At 51.4% G+C, this 20,166-nt stretch overlaps 2 protein-coding genes across 3 annotated transcripts; one reads left to right on the top strand and one right to left on the bottom strand.

Moving 5' to 3' along the window:
* The first annotated feature begins 1,243 nt into the window (after positions 1-1,243).
* Positions 1,244-8,130, top strand: VAT1 (vesicle amine transport 1). Its single transcript, XM_022557910.3, has 6 exons — positions 1,244-1,728; positions 4,675-4,882; positions 5,283-5,453; positions 5,558-5,647; positions 6,203-6,444; positions 6,602-8,130. The coding sequence occupies exons 1-6, from the start codon at positions 1,318-1,320 to the stop codon at positions 6,683-6,685; spliced, it is 1,206 nt and encodes a 401-aa protein (XP_022413618.1). The 5' UTR covers positions 1,244-1,317; the 3' UTR covers positions 6,686-8,130.
* Positions 8,131-8,282: 152 nt separating this feature from the next.
* On the bottom strand, positions 8,283-18,320 carry IFI35 (interferon induced protein 35). 2 transcript variants are annotated; one of them, XM_022557913.2, is made up of 7 exons: positions 18,187-18,320; positions 10,051-10,140; positions 9,539-9,686; positions 9,362-9,468; positions 9,074-9,260; positions 8,872-8,978; positions 8,283-8,635 (listed from the first exon to the last, which is right to left on the bottom strand). In XM_022557913.2, the coding sequence occupies exons 1-7, from the start codon at positions 18,190-18,192 to the stop codon at positions 8,444-8,446; spliced, it is 837 nt and encodes a 278-aa protein (XP_022413621.1). In that variant the 5' UTR covers positions 18,193-18,320; the 3' UTR covers positions 8,283-8,443. The 2 variants fall into 2 exon arrangements, with proteins under 2 accessions (XP_022413621.1, XP_022413619.1); XM_022557911.2 differs by lacking the exon at positions 18,187-18,320 and adding an exon at positions 17,390-17,497.
* Between the last annotated feature and the right edge of the window lie 1,846 nt (positions 18,321-20,166).

Genomic DNA, 20,166 nt, shown 5'->3' with positions numbered 1-20,166 from the left:
AACAATAATCAAACCTCTGTTTTGCATTTGCATGGCATCTTTTACCGTTTAAAAGCGCTTCTTTAAATAGAGGATACTCGATTTAATTTTATCTTTACCATGCACTTCTCTGGGCTCTCCCATGTAAGTAAGCAAGGAGGTGAGAGTGGTGGGCTTGGGCTGAAAGCAGGAAGGGTGTGGGAGAAGGGAAGGGAGGAGAGGGCAGGGGTGGGGCCCTGCTTCTACCTCAGTGGCCATGAAGGGTCTGCCATCCCCTTTCCCAAATTTGCTCCTGGGAACAGACCAATCCCGCCCTCCCTTCCCCTCCCTGGGAACTGGGGCTGCCTTAGCCGACTTCTGTCCATTCACCATGGGCTTTTCTCATGGAGATAGGGGCCTGGAGAGGAGACCGCAGGGCTTTCCTGAGCTCCAGCAGCAGCATTCCTATCCCCTCCATCTGGGGCTCCCACACCCAAGGAGATGGGGAGGGTGGACGAGAAGTCCCTTGAGTACTCCTCCCTGTTGTCCCCCATCCCCCCCAGATGTCATATCCAGCTCTGAGGACTGATTTCCGGGAAGTCAGGGGGGGATTGGGAAGGGTGAGAGCTTCACACACACTCTCCGTGATGGCCATGCTCAGCTGTAATTCCCTCCTCCTGGCCCATGTGTTTTCTGGTCCCCCTCAGTCTAGCCGTCCTGCTTCCCTAGGCTCCCACCTTCTTGAGGACACTGTCCAGTGTTTCTGGTCGGCTAATGTCGAAGCAGATGAGCACAGCATCCGAAGATCAATTAGATTAATTAGAGCAAGCAACACCATCACCATTTTACAGAAAGGACAATTGAAGTACAGAGCTTTAACAAAGTCAGATGGCTCGGTCACCCTGCTCCAAGTTTGCCACTGCAAGCAAAGAATGGGTCTCATATGGGTCGTGTCAGAGCCTGAGGAACAACTCGGTTGGGTTCCGCTCCACAGGTGGCTGGCTCCCCACATCTGATGTAAGCTCAGGTTTTGGGATCGTCCTTCAGATTGTCCCTTAATATATTTTTAGCTTAATTATTATGAATAAATAAGTAAATTAACCCGCAGTCTTCATGATCCCAAGAAGGACCTCGCGTGGGCCCGTACCCAATAAGCGCCTCCTCTCCACTTCTCGCGCTCGCGCCGCACCTGCACGGTGGCCCTGGCCCTTTAAGTCCGCGCTCGAGGCCCCGCCCCCGTCCCGGCGCCCCGCCCCGCCCGCTCGGAGTCCGCAGCCTTAGCAAGTCCTGACTCGCGCCCCGCCTTCCCCAGCGGTGCACTCTCGGTCCAGCTGTGCGCGCACGTCGAGCGTCCCAGCCATGTCCGCCGAGAGAGAGGTAGCCGAGGCGGCCACCGTGGTGGCGGTGGCCGAGGCAGGGGCTGGAGAAGATGCCTCTTCGCAGCTCCCGAAGGCGGAGGAGGCAGCCGGTGACGCCCAGCCGCCCGCGGCCTCCGAGGGGCCCGTCGCCCCTTCGCCGCCGCCGCTGCGCTGCCTTGTGCTCACCGGCTTCGGTGGCTACGACAAGGTGAAGTTGCAGACCCGGCCGGCCGCTCCCCCGGCCCCCGGGACCGGCCAGCTGACGCTGCGCGTCAAGGCCTGCGGGCTCAACTTCGCCGACCTTATGGCCCGGCAGGGGCTGTACGACCGACTGCCGCCGCTGCCCCTCACTCCAGGCATGGAGGGCGCGGGCGTGGTGATCGCTGTGGGAGAGGGAGTTAACGACCGCAAGGTGAGCGGGCCAGTGCAGGGCAGGGCAGGGAGAGGCTGCGCGGGCCACGGGGCAGTGGGGCACGAGTGGGCGGGCGCCATAGGTGTGGCAGAGCCGGGGAAAACTGGCACGAACCCGGGTAGACGGGCATGGAAGACGTAGGAAAGGAGCCTGTGCTCTGAGGGTCCTGGAAAACTGGATTTATATTTGGGGGTGGGAGGTTGAGATGAAGTAATTGCTCCCTCCCCAAACATTTTAATTGTGGCCGCCGCCCCGAAACGGTGCTGGTGCTGGGTGGGTGGGGAAACAATAAGGAGCCTATGCGCATGCGCACAATAACCTTTAAGGCCCCCTCCCACCACCCGTGAAACCTATCTTGTACCCCTGCCCACTAAACACTCCGCGGGTAATTGTGGTCTGTGACTCTGAGTGACGGTCGGTACCTTTTTCCCGCGAGGGAGCCCGAAGAGCTATGTAGTCGGGGTTGGGCGGGGGCGCAGGGCCGTGCCAGAGCCCTAGTCACATGCAGCCCCGTGGTCTGTGGGGGTGTGAGGCGGCCCCTCCCAGAGCAGGGCCTTAGAGACAGGCACGCCCATCATGGAGGAGAGGGAGCCTGCCGCCCCTTCCTCCCGCGCACCGGCCTTATACTGCCAGTCTGATCGGGGGTGGGTGGGGGTGAGAGTGGGGACGGGGTGGGGTGGGGTGGGGGGCGAGATTGGGTGTCTGGATCTTTGTCTTGGGCTCTCTGTCTCCCGTGACTGCACTGTCTCCTCCTCCGGTGACTCAGCCAGCGGACCACGGCCCCGGGCTGCCCTTGGGAACTTTGGGCGGAACCCACCTCTGTCTTCTCGTAGAGGACCCTCTACTGAGAAACCGGGCCGGTGCCCGTTTGGACTGGGGAGGGGGGTGTGGCACCGTGAGCAGGTTGGCCCAGCTCTGCCGGTCTGTGACTCCTTTTTGTTTATCATTAATCTTGGCGACAGCCCCAGGCACCGGAGAGTTTCAAGTGGCCAACTTCTTGAGAGACTTGGGGTGAGGCCTTTGCACGTCATTTGTTTAGGGGTTTCTTTTCAAATCTGGCCCCTGCAAGAGAGACTCATCAAATGCAGACTTTCTTCTTGCCAGACCTGCGGGTCCCAGAGCTCAGAGCTGGAATTTTTGGATTTATTGTACAGGCATACGTCTCCTTCCTCCTTAAAGGGCTTCTCCGTGGAATCAGCTCTGGCCCCACCCTTTCCACTGACTTCTAAATAATCCTACTCTAAGAAGGTGCTAAGAAGAATTTTTTTTTTTTTTTTTTTGGTGGGGGGAGTAATAGTTCATGTTACTGCTGAAGGCCAACCACCTAACCTCTTCTCCCCACACTTTCCGCTTCGTAAATACAGGATATCCTGTCCAGGGTAAGAATATGATGTAAGAGGCTGGATTCCGAGGGGAGAGCCCCCGCTCCCTCCTGATATCTGGGCTGGGGAAGGGTCATGGGCCTGCCCTGTAATGGGCTGAGGGGTGAGCATTAGCCTGGGTAAGTGGACCTTGTTCTGGGCCAAATCTGCGACTGGCCACCACCTGGACTGACCACTACACTTTCCCCAGCTCTCCTGGGTTATTTCTGAGTCCACTAGTCCTGAGTCCTGGGGTGGGATGCTTCCATTGCTCAGACCTCATCTCAGGCCAGTGCTTGCAGAGAAAGGTCCTACTCTGCCCTCAGTACTCCTCCTCAGTGGAGTGTGGACATGAAAAAGGGTATGTGTGGGAGTCCCATGCCCCTGCCCCATGGATCCCAAGTCTCGTTAATGTACAGAATTCCCATCATTCCTGGCAGGGACCAAGACAGACTCGGATTGTCCTGGAACAGCACCCACACCTCCCTCTCCATGCTCTTCAGAGGACCATGAGAGGCCTTCCTCTGGAGACTGACCCCTTTCCCCTATCCTCCCCTTGACCCCAGTTGTTAAACTGGAGGGGAAGGTTCTGCTTCCTTTGCTCCCTTTCCCTCCTGCAAGGAGGCTCTTGTGCAGGTGGCTGAGGGTATGGGGAAGGGGAGGGGGGATGCCTTTTCCTGGTAGGTGGGATTGTGTGGCTCTCCTTGGCCATCACTCCTCCCCCCAGTCTCTGGGTGAAGCTTCTTTCTGAGCCCCCAGTGGCGGCTCAGATACTTCTCCTGAGGTAACAGCCCTAACTGCTCAGAGGCCTTTACCTGCACTTCGGTATGGTCCTTACAGCATACGGCCCTCTTCCTTCAGTTAATGGATTGGTGACGTCCCCTCCTTGCTTCTGATATTGTCATCATTGTTGTCCTTATTATCAGCTAACACTACGAAGTTCTTACTATGTGTCAGACATTAGGCTAAAAACCACTGATTTTTTGCTACTTAATCCTCGTTAACTGCCCTGTTTTACAGATAGGAAAACTGGGGCTCAAAAAGGTTAGATAATTTTTATTTGCCCAAGGTCATAGTGTCAGTAAACAGTGGAGCCCATTTTTTTTTAAACCTAAGCAGTTTGGTCTCTTCAATATTTCATGCTGTAAGCTTCTTGCACTCAGGGATCTTACACAATAATAAAGTGTAAGATCTGTAAAATGGAGATAAGGATAGTATCTTCCTCAGGGGGCTGATGTGAGGATTGAGTGTTTATGTGTAGAGCACTTACAATAGGGCCTGGCCTTGGTAAGCAGTCAGTAAAGATAAGTTGTTATTGATGATATTATTATTACTATTGTTATTATTATAACCATTACCACGAGTACCGCTGCTGCTTGTACTGTTACTTCATTGCCAGGAAGAGGGCCTTGTGCATAGTAGAAGGTCATAAATTACCAGTGGGTGAACGAATGAGTGAATGAATGATGCTCTTTTTCCATTCTTTTTTTTTTTTTTTTTTTAATTAAAGTATAGTTGATCTACAATGTTGTGTTAGTTTCTGCTGTACAGCAAAGTGAATCAGTTTCTTTTTCCATTTTTCAAGGTCGGGGACCGGGTGATGGTGTTGATCCGGTCAGGCATGTGGCAGGAGGAGGTGACTGTGCCTTCGGCCCAGACCTTCCTAATGCCTGAGGCCATGACCTTTGAAGAAGCTGCTGCGTTGCTGGTCAATTATATCACAGCCTACATGGTCCTCTTTGACTTTGGCAACCTACGGCCTGGCCACAGCGTCTTGGTACACATGGCTGCAGGTGACAGGCACCCTCCATTTATCCCCTTTCCTTACCCCACCCAGATCTCCTTCCGGGCCTCTTCCCTGCTGCTTGTCTGGACTGTTGTCATGGCAACACTAGCTGCCTCGGCCTATGGTGCCCAGAGGCCTCTGCAGTGTTGTTGCCGTGGTAGCATTCAGGCACCAGGTCCAGCCTGGTGTGCTACCCATAGCAACGTGCCCTTGCCCAGCACCCCCTCCTTGCCAGCCACCTTCCCCCCAGTTCTCAATCTTGGAAATTAGACATGGAATGATGGGAGAAAGCCTCAAGATGAGCCCAGGCAAAATGAAGGTGATGGGCTGGATCCTTGAGAGGTGAGAATGGAGAGTGGTGGCTGGACGACTCTATATCCCCTCTTTATGAAAGTGTCTTGCTTTAGGGGGTGTGGGTATGGCTGCCGTGCAGCTGTGCCATACAGTAGAGAATGTGATGGTGTTCGGAACGGCCTCAGCCAGCAAGCATGAGGTGCTGAAGGAGAGCGGAGTCACACACCCCATCGACTACCACACGACTGACTACGTAGAGGAGATCAAGAAGATCTCTCCCAAAGGTGGGGTCAGGGAGTGGGAAGGGGTAGGATGGCATGGGACAGGGAGGGGCGTCTCCAGATCTGTGAATCCTAATGCTGTTCCTGGGCCTCCTACTTTCTGACAGGAGTGGACATCGTCCTGGACCCTCTGGGTGGGTCAGATACGGCCAAGGGCTACAACCTCCTCAAACCCATGGGCAAAGTAGTCACTTATGGTGAGTTAGTGGGCCGGGGCTGGAGGGGGAGTTAGGGGAAGCAGGGTGGGGTCTGAGGGGTAGGATATAGGGGCCCGGGGCTTTTGAATGCAGAACGGACAGAGACTCCGGTGCTCTGTAGGAAGCATCACGGTTAGCATGGTGCTGGATATTGCATTCACATTGCTCCCTCCTGGGTGTAGCTACTCTCCTTCTCATTCATGAGTCATAGCAAATTCTGTGTTCTCTCTGTGTTCTTGTTTGGGGATTATTCCTGTTGCAGTATCAACCAGTCTGCCTTCCTCTGTCCTACCTCCTGGGCTTCTTGGGCAAGTTGCATTTCCATTTAAAAAACTACTTCACACCAAAAATAAATATATAAAGCTTAGAGCAATCTTTGAGTCGGCTAGAGTCCATCTGGGCCAGGTAGCCAGCAGGTGGGAGGTTCTCCTGTCACTCCCGGGTGCCGGTATGGATAATTGTAAGGGGCCCGCAGGGGGCAGATGAGCTTGGATCCAGACACACAGGGATGTGCCTGGCACCTGGATTCACAGGCTGTGTCTCCTCGTCCCTCAGGAATGGCCAACTTGCTAACGGGCCCCAAGCGGAACCTGATGGCCGTGGCGCGCACATGGTGGAATCAGTTCAGTGTGACAGCTCTGCAGCTGCTGCCGGCCAACCGAGCCGTGTGTGGCTTCCACCTGGGCTACCTGGAGGGCGAGACGGAGCTGGTCAGCGGTGTGGTGACCCGCCTCGTGGCTCTGTACAACCAGGGCCACATCAAACCCCACATCGACTCCGTGTGGCCCTTCGAGAAGGTGAGTGTGATGGCCCTGCAGGGAGGGCCTGGATGGGAGCCGTGAAGGCTGGGGTCCCTAGGGGAGGAGTCCTGGGAGGAGGAGGGCTGACTCCTTTAGGCCGGCTCCCTGGACGGGCCGAATGGCGCTGGGAGCAGAGTCTTGTCTTCCTCTCCAGGTGGCGGATGCCATGAGGCAGATGCAGGAGAAGAGGAACGTGGGCAAAGTCCTCCTGGTGCCTGGGCCGGAGAAGGAGAACTAGGCAGGGGGCTGGGAGACCCTCAGGGCCTGGGGAAGAGAGAAGCTGGGAAGCCACGTGCTGTTGGCCACCAGACCCTCGTGGTTCATCCTCTATCACAATGCATTGCCCTCTTTCCCCCCAAGGTCTCTGCGGTGATGTCCTCTCCCCTGTCCTGTTCTTCCTCTTTAGTCAGGGCTTCCCCCTCCCCACTTCCTGCCCTCTGAAGAGGTTGGGAAGTGACCACTTGGATGTCTGGGCCCTGCCAAGGGGACAGGGAGGGTCAGAGAGAGGCCGGCCGCTTCCTGCCCCCACCCTTTCCCCGGGCCTCGCTGTGCTGCTTTTGTGCCAAGGTTAGCCAATCCCTTCCCGTCCTGTTCCCTGTGCTTCCGCCTCCGCCTCGTCTGCCCTCCTGCCCCCGCCCCACACCTCCCCAAAGAATCGAAATGCCAGCTCAGGATATGGGGCCAATCTGTGTGAATCCAGCATGTCCCTGTGTCGCCCTAGTGTCCCTTCAACCCGGGCCAGCCAGCGCCCACCTTGTTGTAAGGCCTCGTCCTCTTGTCCCCAATTTCTCGAGCACAATCGGCTTCTCCCACCTCCAGGGGTTCTGCCACTCTCCAGCAGGGGTGCCTCTTCCAGCAGGGGCGGGAGTCAGACCTGCTGCCCTAGGTCACCACTCTATGGGAGGGACACGGAGCCCCCTCCTCTTCACTGAGTTCTCTGGATTTGTTCTCAGTGCCTTAGCAATGGAAAGCTTGCTTGTGTGTGTAGGGGTCCCTGCCTCATACCTCCTCCCCCCGTCCTCCCCAGTGCCTTCCTTGTTCTGCTGGAGCTGGGGTTTCGCTGCTCCCCAGTCCCATAGCACTGCCAAAAATCTGTGTGTGTGCCGGTGTGTGGGGGGCCAGCCCCTAGCCTCCGGGGGCCTGTGCCATGTCCTGTCTCTGGGGCTGTCATTTCTCTATGGTGGTTGAGGCGAAAGAGGCGGGGAAGCTTTTTCAGCCTTGCAGCTAAGTGTGGCACTTACCAGCCAGAGCTCTGAGAGGCGATGCCATCTGTCTCTTGTTCTGGGACCAAAGTAAAAATCGAAGCACGTTCCCCATGTAGTCACGGAGGACCACTGTCTCCTCAGAGCAGGGAGGCAGCTTTTCAGACTCAGCCCCAAACTTTGTTTACATGGGTGGGGAGATGGAACAGGGGGTCAAAGCGGAGGTTTAGGACCTGGGCCACTGGAACCAAAGTGGGGACTTCCCGGGGCTAGGGGTGTAAGTCCCTCTGCCCTTGGATCTGGAATTAGGGCGGGTTATTGCCCAAGCCACTGCCATTGGGAGGTGGGGGGAGGGGCTCAGCCTCTTCATCACCTGAACGAGGCCTAAATGTGTGAAGTGCGATTTTCACTTTTGTGTACCCACCCCGTTATGGTTACCGAAGCTGCCTTTGTGTTTGTGTCAATAAAAAGCCAAACCCTGGGTCCTGGATGTTGCCTCTGATAGTGGAGGGGAAGGGGAGCTTGTGGAAGGCCAGTGCTGCTAGTGGAAGGCTAGGGTTTCTCCCTCCCCGCAGCCTTCTTCCATGGCCTAATCGAGTTTCCTTTCTTGAAACGAAATGAGGAAGAAGATCATGCAATGCAGGCGCTTTTACTGTTCTCGGGGCAGCGTTTCACAACTCATAGTCCCTCCTGCCGTTGACCGGCATGATCTCTCTCTCCTGTATATGCGTCCAACCCCAGCCTGGTTTGAGAACCTTGGCAGAGGGGCGCGGGGTGATGAGCAGGGCAGGCTCCTAGCCCAACTTGGCAGTGAAGACCGCCAGGCCCTGCTGTCCCAGGGGCATGACTGTCACGGCTTCCACCTCCCCACCCCCACGGGTGGGCTTCTGGAAGTGGATCTCCAGGACGTCTTGTAGCTCCGGGCCATCCAGGACATCGGGAATGTTGAGCACCAGCACCGAGTGGGGCACTGTCAGGGACCTGACCTGGAAAAGGAGCCAGGAGCTGGGCAAGGGCTCGTGCAGGTTGGGCTGGGGGGTCGGGGCGGGGCAGAGGTCGGGGCAGGTGGCGACCGTGGGAGTATGGGAGGGGGCAGGAGGCCTGGAGAGGTTGGTAGCGGGTAGGTCAGTGGGGTTTCGGGGCTGTGGTCCTTCCTTGGGCAAGTTTCTGGCAGGCAGACAGGCTACCAGGTCCAGTCCCCATCTTCCACCTTCCCACTTACCTCAGCCTTCTGGATCTTTCCACTCACGTAGGGAGAGACTCTCAGAGGGAACTGCTGCTTACCCAGTGGCACTGTGAACTGGCCCGTCTGGCACAGGTGCTGGGCCACTGCAGGGACAGGGAGCGGGGGACCTTCAGCATCAAGGGCTCCCCGCTCCTGTGGCCTGGTGCCTCTGCTCTCATCTCGCCGACAAGGCCCTTACCTGTATCCTTAGCGAAGCCCAGCATGACACTGCCTTGCAGCAGTTCCCGCGTCTCCACATCGCCACCCCCGTTCTTGCTCTTGCCAAAGAAGATCTCCAACTTGTCCAGCAGCTCCTCCTCACTTAGCTTAAGCCCGGCAGGAAACCCACTGACCAGTACTCTCTGTTCATTCATCTGGCTGGACACCTAGGGGGAGGCAGGAGGGAGTCATCCCAGGCACACCCCACTCCCTTGTGCCCAGGTGCATGGGGCCCCGTGCAGATCCCAGGGCGCTGCCGTTCTGTCACCTGGATGGTGGTCAGCATGGGCAGCTCCAAGGGCTGGACCTGCACCCGCAGTCGGAACCCTTCCACATCGATCGTGTGCTCCGCTTGCTGCAGCACCTGCTTGGCCACTGGGTGGGGGAGCAGGCTCAGTGCTTAGGAAGCCTCCCAGCCTCCCTCCCAAGGCTTCCCGGAGCTCACCATTGGGGTCATCAAAGGTGACCAGAGCAGAGCCTCCAGGCAGAGGGTAACAGATCCGCAGGTTAGAAACCACAGACTTGGTTGTTTCCTTGCCCTGCTGAATGTCTCCTCGGAACACCAGGGGGGCCTCAGGCACTGGGAATGGGACCTGGAGGTGGGGGAGGAGAGGCTGATGCAGATTTCAGGGTTGGGAGAGCGCCCCACTCCCAGGAGGAAAGCACCCCCAATTACATGCCACTGATGCTGAGTGCCAGGGATGAACACTGAGAGGAGAGCTGGGTAACTAAGCGGATGCATGTGGGTCAAGCATGTACTGGCACTTTACATACAAAATCTTAGTTTGTCCTCACACAAGCCTGTGAGGTAGGTAGCTCCACTTTACAGAGAAGCAGACAGGTTCAGAGAGTTCAAGTAACACACTCGAGGTCACACAGCAAGGAAATGGCAGAGGCAGTAGTGAAACCAAGACCTCCCCAGCTCTTTCTACCAGGCCATACCCCCTCCCAGCTCACCTTGTCTTGGGGGTTGTCCCTGAGCTTCCTTTTCAGCTCCTGTAGCCTGGTCTTTAGTTTGGCCTGTTCCTCCTGAAGGGCTTGGAGGGCCTATTGGAGCAGAGGGGAACAACCAGACATCCACCTGCCTTTCCAGAGAATGAATGACCCAGGGAAAGGGGGCCGCTATTCTGGACACTCCAGGAGCAGAGTTGGTGCTCAGCCCGAGAACAGCCCAACCCCTTTACCTTGCCCTGGGCTTGTCCTGGCCCAGCCTGGCTGCCCCCATCGCAGCTGCTCTGAAAGGCAGGAGCCTTTGCAGCAGCCACGGCTGGGTCATTCCTGGAGACCCAGAGTTTAACAAACACTGATTGAGCTCCTGCTATGAGGTACTGGGCACGACACAGGCAGTGGAAGAAAAGGGTCCAGCGCTTAGGTCTGTATAAAACGGTACTCAAGGGACTTCCCTGGTGGTCCAGTGGGTAAGACTGCGCTCCCAATGCAGCCTGTCTGGGTTCGACCCCTGGTCAGGGAACTAGATCCCGCACGCATGCCACAACTAAGAGTCCGTATGCCGCAACGAAGATCCCGCATGCTGCAACTAAGACCCAGCACAGCCAAAATAAATAAATAAATATTTCAAACAGACAAACAAACGGTACTCAAGACAGTGCACAATCACACGACTGATGGTGGAGGAGAGGCTGATGGTGGAGGACAGCGGGAATTTGGAGGAGGGACCGTCCCAAAGGGGTTGACACAACTAGGGAGGCCTCGAGGAGCAGTAGGAGCTTACAGTTGCAAGATGTCATAAGACTACCAGCTAACATGTGCTAAGCCCTTTATATGGATTATACCACTCATGTCTTGCAACAACCTTATGAAATAAACACCCTCTTCTTATTTGGCAGATGAGGCAACAGTAGCTCAGAGAGGTCAAGTGACTTACCCGAAGTCATTTGGCCCTAGGCAGTCTGACTCTCGACTCTTAGTCTATGCTTTACAGTGAAGAAATCAAACTCAGAGCAGGGGAGAAATTTACCCCACATCTCCCAGCTTGTCCCATGACTGCCACCCTTTCTGCTGTACCAAGCAGCCTTTCAGGCTGGGTGTGATTTGGAGCAGATCCAGAGAGAGCTGACAAATGGGCAGGGGAGTGACACCAGGGATGGGAATAAATGCACCTTTGTTTGTGGGATGGAGAGCTCACCCTGTGGTTGGAAGCCTGATAAATAAGGTCAGCTCAGGGAAGTGTGAGCTCACTGGGGAGGACGGGACTCTGTCCTGGCCATCTCTGTGTCCCAAGTGTTCAGCAGAGTCCCCGGCACAAAACAGGCATTCAGTAAACCCGTGCTGAATGAATGAATGAAGTGAGTGAATGAATGAAGTGAACGAATGACAGAACGGGAACATATTACAGTGGGCGTTGAATAATTCAGTGTGAGTTCACTCTATTTTAAGCAGAAGAAAACTAGGGCTTGACCAAATAATGCCAGTTAATGAGTAGTGAGAAATAATCAGTGACTTTCAGGGTCAGTTACATGACATCAATGAGTCAGGGGAGCAGGTGCAGTGTGATATGGAGAGGTGGGGACTCTTACATCCTGCAGACAGCATGTCCCAACTAAAGTGGCAACCCCTTCTCGGCTCTAGCCAAGTTTTTTCACATGGAATGTGGTGTCAGTATCCTATATCTTCCCACTTCTAAGGGAAACCAGAAATCTGGATTTTTATTTGAAAAAGATGGCTTTATTTTATTTTATTTTATTTTTTTGCGGTACGCGGGCCTCTCACCGCCGCGGCCTCTCCCGCCGCGGAGCACAGGCTCTGGACGCGCAGGCTCAGCGGCCATGGCTCACGGGCACAGCCGCTCCGCGGCATGTGGGATCCTCCCGGACTGGGGCACGAACCCATGTCCCCTGCATCGGCAGGCGGACTCTCAACCACTGCGCCACCAGGGAAGCCCAGATGGCTTGATTTTAAATAAATATGAAAAATAAAAGTTGGATTCAGTCTTTAATCCATCCTCTTTTTACTTCTGCTTTAAATCTTGATCTAATTATACATATTGTTTGAAAATCTAGTAATTGGCAATGCTATTCAATAAATAGCTTTAAATAAATAAATAAGTAAATTTATTTTTAAAAGTTTCATAATTACAGTTTAAAAAAAAATTCAAAAATGTCCATCCACTGGTGAATGGATACAAGGAAAAACAAACAAACAAACAAAACAATTCAGGCCAGAGAGTTTATCAGTGGGAAAATGGGGAATTGGTGAAGGTTTCTGAAAGGGGGAGTGAGGTGATGGACACAGTGTGGAAAAGAGCGCAATCCGGTCATCAAAAAATGGACAGAAGACCTAAATAGATATTTCTTCAAAGAAGACATACAGGTGGCCAACAGGCACATGAAAAGATGCTCAATATTGCTAATTATTAGAAAAATGCAAATGAAAACTACAATGAAGTATCACCTCACACCAGTCAGAATGGCCATCCTTAAAAAGTCTATAAATAATAAAGGCTGGAGAGGGTGTGGAGAAAAGGGAACTCTCCTACACTGAACTCTCCTACACAGTATGGAGGCTCTTTAAAAAACTAAAAATAGAGTTACCCATATGATCCAGCAATCCTGCTCCTGGGCATATATCTGGAAAAGATGAAAACCCTAATTCAAAAAAACACATGCACCCCAATGTTCATAGCAGCACTATTTACGATAGCCAAGACATGGAAGCAAGTTAACTGTTCATCAACAGATGAATAAAGATGTTATATATATATGTGTGTGACACACACACACACACACACACACACAGAGGAATATTATTCAGCCATAAAAAAGAATGAAATAATGCCATTTACAGCAATGGATGGACCTAGAGATTACCATACTAAATGAAGTAAGTCAAGAAAGACAAATACCATATGATACCACTTATATGTGAAATCTAAAAAAAAGACACAGATTTATTTACAAAACAAAAACAGACTCACAGACATAGGAAACAAACTTATGGTTACCAAAGGGGAAAAGGGGTGAAGGAGGGATAAATTAGGAGTCTGGGATTAGCAGATACACACTATTATGTATAAAATGGATAAACAAGGACCTCCTGTACAGAGCACAGGGAACTATACTCAATATCTTGCAATAACCTATAATGGAAAAGAATCTGAGAAAGAATACATATATGTATAACTGGATCACTCTGCTGTACACCTGAAACTAACATAACATTGTAAGTCAACTACACTTAAAAAAAAAAAAAAAAAGCTGGCAGTGATGGCAGGATGAACTGGAGCAGCAGGAACTGGGGAGTGGGGAGAACAAGCCCAGATCTGTGGCTCTAATTCTCACAGACGTGACAGGAGCTGACCTGAACCCCTGGCACTGGGCACAAGGAGCACACACAGATGAGTACATCTCAAGAGGAAAAGCTGCCAGACTCCGGATGCTGTATTAAAGCGACAGAGGGGACAGACTGGAGAGGCGATGCAACACTGAGGTTGCAGACTTGGGTGTCCAAGGATTTGGTATAATGTCATTGACCAGCAGGCAAGGGAAGAGAGCCAGTAGTTACTGGGGACCTGCTAAGTGATCGGCACAGTTGGGCTCCATCCCATTTAAGTATCACAAAACTGCCTCCTGTCTCCAACTCCCAACTGAAACTTCTCTATCACAGACTTCTTAAGGACAACACAGGCTGACTGTAGTCACTTACCTGAATTCAACTATACATGCTATTTATTTACTTAACTAACATGATAACTTGGTCTCTAAATGCAAGCCAGTATCCATCTGGTACTCAATTGAAAAAAGAAAAGGGATCCATTTTACACTGAGCTCATTGAGAGACTGTAAATTCTGGATACTTAGGGGTGAGTTAATGATTTGAGGTTCATTTGACTACATGCATTCTTCTGCCTTACTTGCCAAGTTTAGAACCTAACAACCGCTAAGATAAAATCTCATGCTATCTGTGTTCATCATAGCAGTACTGAGAGGCAGTGTAATATAGCAGTTAAGAGCACAAGTTCTGGGGCCAAAACTCCGGGGCTTAAATTCAGCTCCTCTTACTACTGCCAAGACAATGGGCAAGTTATTTAACTCTCTGTGCCTTGGTTTCTTCATCTGTAAAGTGGGAATAGCAATTTCTACCTCTGTATAATTTTATTTGGAAAAGTGGTTCCCGGCATATATGAGTGCTATGTTAAATGTTTTGTGTTTTAATAATCCCCATTTGATAGTTGAGGAACCTGAGGTTCATCAAGGTTAACTAATGGTGGGAGTTCCCTGATGGCCTGGTGGTTAGGATTCCAGGCTTTCACTGCTGTGGCCTGGGTTCAATCCGTGGTCGGGGAACTGAGATCCTGGAAGCCACGTGGTGTGGCCAAAAACAAAACAAAAAACCCCACAAAAAATAAAACCATCCAAACAAAAAAACTTTGGCCCTAATGGGCCAAAGTAAGTCAAACCCAAGGCTGTTGAAGACACAGAGTGTCAGGGACAGGACTTGGTGGATTGAACTCTGGGTTAGAACAGTATGTGGTAATGGTAGAAGCCAAGAGGATGGAAGAACTCATTCAGGGACAGAGCCCTTAAAAATGTGATCTTTGAAGATACGTAGTCAGGGGTCAGGAAAGATAAAGGAATGCAGAGAAGAAAAAGAAGGCATGGGGACTTCCCTGGTGGTCCAGTGGGTAAGACTCCGTGTTCCAGGCAGGGGGCCTGGGTTCGATCCCTGGTCAGGGAACTAGATCCCACATGCATGCCACAACTAAGAGTTCACATGCCACAATTAAGAGTCCGCATGCCGCAATGAAGATCCCATGTGCCGCAACTAAGACCCGGTGCAGCCAAAATAAATAAATAAATGTTAAAAAAGAAAAGAAAAAGAAGGCATGGTCAGGGCCAGGGCCAGGATCAGGTAGCATCATAGACACAAAGGAAGAGGAGTGATGAAACAGAGGCAAAAGAAAAGGAGGGCTACAGGAAGTCCCCTCCCTCATTTGTTTCCTTATTCACTCATGCAACGATCAGCTACCAGGATCTACCACGTGTCGGGCCCTGTTCACAGTAGTGAACCAAACAGAGAAAACTTCCCTGTGGAGTTTACATTTTAGGGGATGAGCCAGATAATAAACACAATAAATAAGTAAAATCTGCAGTATGTTAGTGATAAGTGTTATGGACAAAAACAGAGAAGGGAGGACAGAGAATGTTGGAGTAGTTTTAACTGGGGTGATCAGAGTAGGCCTCGTTGAGATATTTCATCATATACTTGAAGGAGATAAAGAAGTCAGCCGTGTGTATATGTGGGGGAAAGTCTTATGCAGAGGGAGCGGCAAGTGCAAAGGCCCTGAGGTGGGAGTTTGTTGTATGTATTTGAGGAACATCAGGGAGACCAATGTGGCTGGAGCAGAGCGAGTGAGGGGGGAGTGGTGGGAGATAAAGTCACAGAGAAAACAGAGTGGGGCCATGAAGGGCCTTTCACATAAAGTGAGGTGGGAGGCTGCAGGCAGGCTTAAATGCTAACAGGATAACTTGGCTGTTGTGTGAACAGACTGATGTGGGGAAAGGGCACTAACAGGGAGACTACTTAGGAGGCCATGACAGTGTCCATGTGAGCAATGCTGATGGCCTGGATCAGGTGGTAGCAGTGGAGGTGGTGAGGCGTAGTCAAGAGTTTAGATTGATTGAGGGAATTCCCTGGCGGTCCAGTGGTTAGGACTCCACACTTCCACTCCAGGGGACACAGGTTCAATCCCTGGTTGGGGAACTAGGATCCAGCAAGCCGCGCAAGCGTGCCACAAAAAAAAGTGGAAGAAAGAGACGAGTCTGTGATGACATTAAGCTGTTAGGCTTGAGCAACTGAGGGGAAGGAGAGCCATTTGCCGAGATGGGAAATACGTTGGATGGAAGAGATTGGGGTTTACTTTGAACGTATTAGGGATGAAGTGCTTATTTGACATCCCAGTAGAGATGTAGAGTGGTGGTTGCCTCTACGATGTGGCATCCAGGGAAGGGGTCCAGGCCATGAGTATAAACTTGAAAATTATCCAAGCAGAGATACTTAGAGTCACAAAATTAAATGAGATCAACATGTAGAGGTCCAAGGGCTGATTTCTGGGGCAACCAACACTAAGAGGTCAGGGGAACAAGGAAGAACCAGCCAAGGAGAATGCAGAGGAGGGGCTCGTGAAACCTGAGGGAGAGCAGGCATGAAGAACAACACGTTTAAGGCAGAGGAGCCGCAGCTGCGCCCAGTGCTGCCAACAAGCCTTCTGCCAGGAGGCGTGAGAACGACTGCTGAGACTGAGCAACAAAAAACAGTCCTGCTTATCATAAGGAGATGGTCAGTTCACATACAAGGATGACTACAGTAGCCTTGTTTACAATGGAAAAAAAAAAGAAATCTACATGTCCAACAAGAAACAGCTAAGTATAAAATATTCAGCAATTAAGACAGTAATAAAGAACATTTAACATGAAAAAATGCTCACAATAAGCAAAATATAAAGCTGCCTATACATTCCCTATTCTGATGATTTAAAATGTTTTAATTCATGAGGATATTTATTAATGCATAAAAATTCTGGGAAGATAGACATCACAATGTCATTAATAGACTCTGTCTCTCAATAATGAATTTAGGGTGATTTTTTAAAAATACAGTTTCCTGGGCTTCCCTGGTGGCGCAGTGGTTAGGAGTCCGCCTGCCAATGCAGGGGACACGGGTTCAAGCCCTGGTCCGGGAGGATCCCACGTGCCGCGGAGCAACTGGGCCCGTGTGCCAGAACTACTGGGCCTGCACTCTGGAGCCCATGAACCGCAACTACTGAGCCCACGTGCCACCACTACTGAAGCCCGCGTTCCTAGAGCCCGTGCTCCGCAACAAGAGAGGCCACCGCAATGAGAGGCCCGCGCACCGCAACGAAGAGCGGCCCCTGCTCGCCGCAGCTGGAGAAAGCCCGCGCACAGCAACGAAGACCCAACACAGCCAAAAATAAATAAATAAAAAAAATAAATTTATATTAAAAAAATACAGTTTCCTGAATCCACCTTCCTTCTTTCCTTTCTAATATGTAAAGGCCCTTTAAGAGAGCACTTTTACCAGAGTGGGAGGAGTGAGGGGTGGCTGAACTGGGGAACTGGCAATATTAACAATAATGAACATGTATTGAGCACTCAGTATGTGCCAAGCAGCATGCTCAGTTTTTACTGTGTATTTTAGGGATTGTTTAGTTTAATTGTGGCAGGTAGGTATTCTTGTGTGGAAGTGTTACCATCATTCCCACCAAATAGATAAGGAAATGGGGCTTAGACTGTAAACTTTAGAGAGGCTAATAACTTACCCAGGGCCACACAATTGGAGGAACCAGGATTTGGAACCAGGCAGGCTGGCCTCTAGAGCCTGTGTCTTCCTTCAACATTTGAGGGGCAAATGAAAAATTTCCAAGCAAGAGACCTATATATTTGTAACAGACGGGGTAGTATCAGGGAGAAAGACTGAAGAAACTAGGGAAATGAGATTCATTCACTCAACAGCTGTTTATTGAGCACCTACTGCATGCCAGGCACTGTGCTGGGCACCGAGGATCAAGGGTGAACAGGCTGAGACAGAGGACCAGCCCGCAGAGGGCTTAGTCTAGCACGAGCAGGGGCAATCAGGGGTTGGGAAAGGGGGGACCACAGCAGACAGGGGGAAGGTTAGGTCTCAGAAGAGTAACACTTCTTCCCCTCGCCCTGAAGAGAGGTCAAGGTGACATTTAGATGGAAATATAAGGAGGGGAAGAACTTGTTGAGGAAGATCTCAGGAGATAAAGGTTGCAGCAATTCTTAAACTTTTTGGGGTCACAGAACCCTTTCAGTATCTAATGAAAACGATGGATTCTTTCTCCAGAAAAATGCACATCCACACAAGGAATTCACGATCCCGAGATGCAGGTTATAGAACTGTCTCTGAGGCACTGGATTAGGGGACCAACTCCCTTGCGGAGAGGTCATCCCAGCCGTCTCTCCCCAGACCTGTAGCAGGTCTAAGAGATGGGTAGGGAGAGGGTTGCCTGCCAGGCCCTGGGATACCTGTAGATTCCTGGCCAAGAGGAGCATTCCTCTTGGATTCTCCCCACCCCCAAGACCCTCCTCTCACCATCATGGTCTAAGGTCCAGTTAGCAAGGGCTGAAGCTTCAGAGCTGGCACAAACTGGCAGGGTCCAATGCGACTAAAGTCTTGCTTGCACTTTGAGGAGTTTTGGTCTCCCCAGCAGAGCCTGAAAGACACTTCTTATGGTTCTTACGCAGGCTCTTTGCTTTCACTTTCATTTCAGTAAAGTCCCTGCCCTTCCCGTACTCCAACCCTGGGTGGCTTCCTGGTCTTCGAACTTCCCCCAGCTGTGAGGCCTCAGGGGAAGTTACCCCACAAACAACTACAAACTGAATGCTGGCCCCAATCTGCCATTCATTCCCGACCCAGCAATCCCAGCACAGGCCTATTGGTAGAATTTTGTCTGCTTTGTTAATGGCTATTTCCCAAGAGCTTAGAATGTTGCCCAGAACATGCAGGTGTTGATAACTGAATGAGAAATGCAACCAGGACAGATAAAGCCACATCAAGCTGACGAAGCTGTAGCAATAGCCATCACTTGAGAGCTGTTATGTGCCCTATACCAATTCTGCTTTCCATGAATTAACTCAACCTTCAAAACAACCCCTTGAAGTTGGTTCCATTTTCCCGATGAGATTCTAAACTTGTGAGGCACAGAAGTGCAGAAACCTGCCCAAAGTCACATTGCTAGGAAGTGATGCATGTATACAAAGCTGGTTGGAACAGTATTTGAATTTTTAGTTAAAGGAGGGTTTAAATATAGTTCCATTTGTGAGTGTGACTTACTGGAGACATCAAACACTTAAGGGTGAGGGGCTTCCCTGGTGGTGCAGTGCGTTAAGAATCTGCCTGCCAACGCAGGGGACAAAAGTCCGAGACCTGGTCTGAGAAGATCCCACATACCGCGGAGCAACTAAGCCCCTGGACCACAACTACTGAGCCTGCGCTCTAGAGCCCGTGCTCCAAAAAGCGAAGTCACCGCAATGAGCTCGCGCACCGCAACGAAGAGTAGCCCCCACTCAATTAGAGAAAAGCCTGCGCGTAGCAACGAAGACCCAACGCAGCCAAAAAAAAAACAAAAACCAAAAAACACTTAAGGGTGAGATGAGTCCAATGAATATACATAAAACAGTGCAGGATATAAGTTTTCTATTTTCACCTAGTCCAGGGCTTCCCACTCAGAGTAACTTACCGAGCCCCTTTCTCATGCCCCCACTCCTCACCCCAGCTGAAAGTGTGCCAAGTGTGAAGCTTGGCAAATAGGGCCATTTGAATCCTAGTTCCATTTAGTGACTTAGTATTAGCTTGGCTGGAGAACCTACTTCATCAGTAACACCAGTCACAGTTAAGTGTCCAATGAGAGGTAAAATGCTATAGAAGGGCCAAACGCCTTTCCTGTAACACAGTGGTGACAATCCAGAGCCCCACCCCCTTGAACCACACCCTTCCTTGCCTGTCTCTGCTAGACAGACCACTTGGGGACCTCTCCTTGGTCCCACTAGGAATGGCTGCTCTGTGGCTCAGGCCTTCATTGTTGGTGTCCATCCCCATCTAGAGCAGTTCTCCAGTGTGGTCCTCGTCCAAGCAGCACCAACATCACTTGACAAGATGCTGAATTCTGACCTACCAAATCTGGCACTCCGGTTTAACAAACCACCTCAAGTTAGTGACTCTTAATCCAAAGTAGATGGTGTCCACTCAGAGGGGCCTTTGGTTGTCACAACGGCGGGGCGGGGTGGGGGGAACAGTTCTCTAGATATGTAATGGGTTGAAGCCAGGGATGCTTAAACAATTCCACACCTAAAAATGTCCAGAGTAGCTCTTTTGGGGAAACAGTTCAATATGACATTTTACCCAGAGTTAAGCCATTAAAGGATTATGAGGCTATGGACAGAAGTAGCCCATGTCTCACAAAGGCAGATGTACCTTTTATTTTATATTTTCCCACAGTCCCTCATCCACCACCCAGTGTCTCTCATCGTATGAATGTTCTTTCCCAGTCTAATAACAAGAAGAAAGCAGACA

This window comes from Delphinapterus leucas, chromosome 19, assembly GCF_059928025.1.
Source record: "Delphinapterus leucas isolate spDelLeu-1000000601 "Yukka" chromosome 19, BTC_Dleu_Yukka2, whole genome shotgun sequence".
NCBI lineage: Eukaryota > Metazoa > Chordata > Mammalia > Artiodactyla > Monodontidae > Delphinapterus > Delphinapterus leucas.
This window is presented reverse-complemented; position numbering and strand designations above follow the sequence as displayed.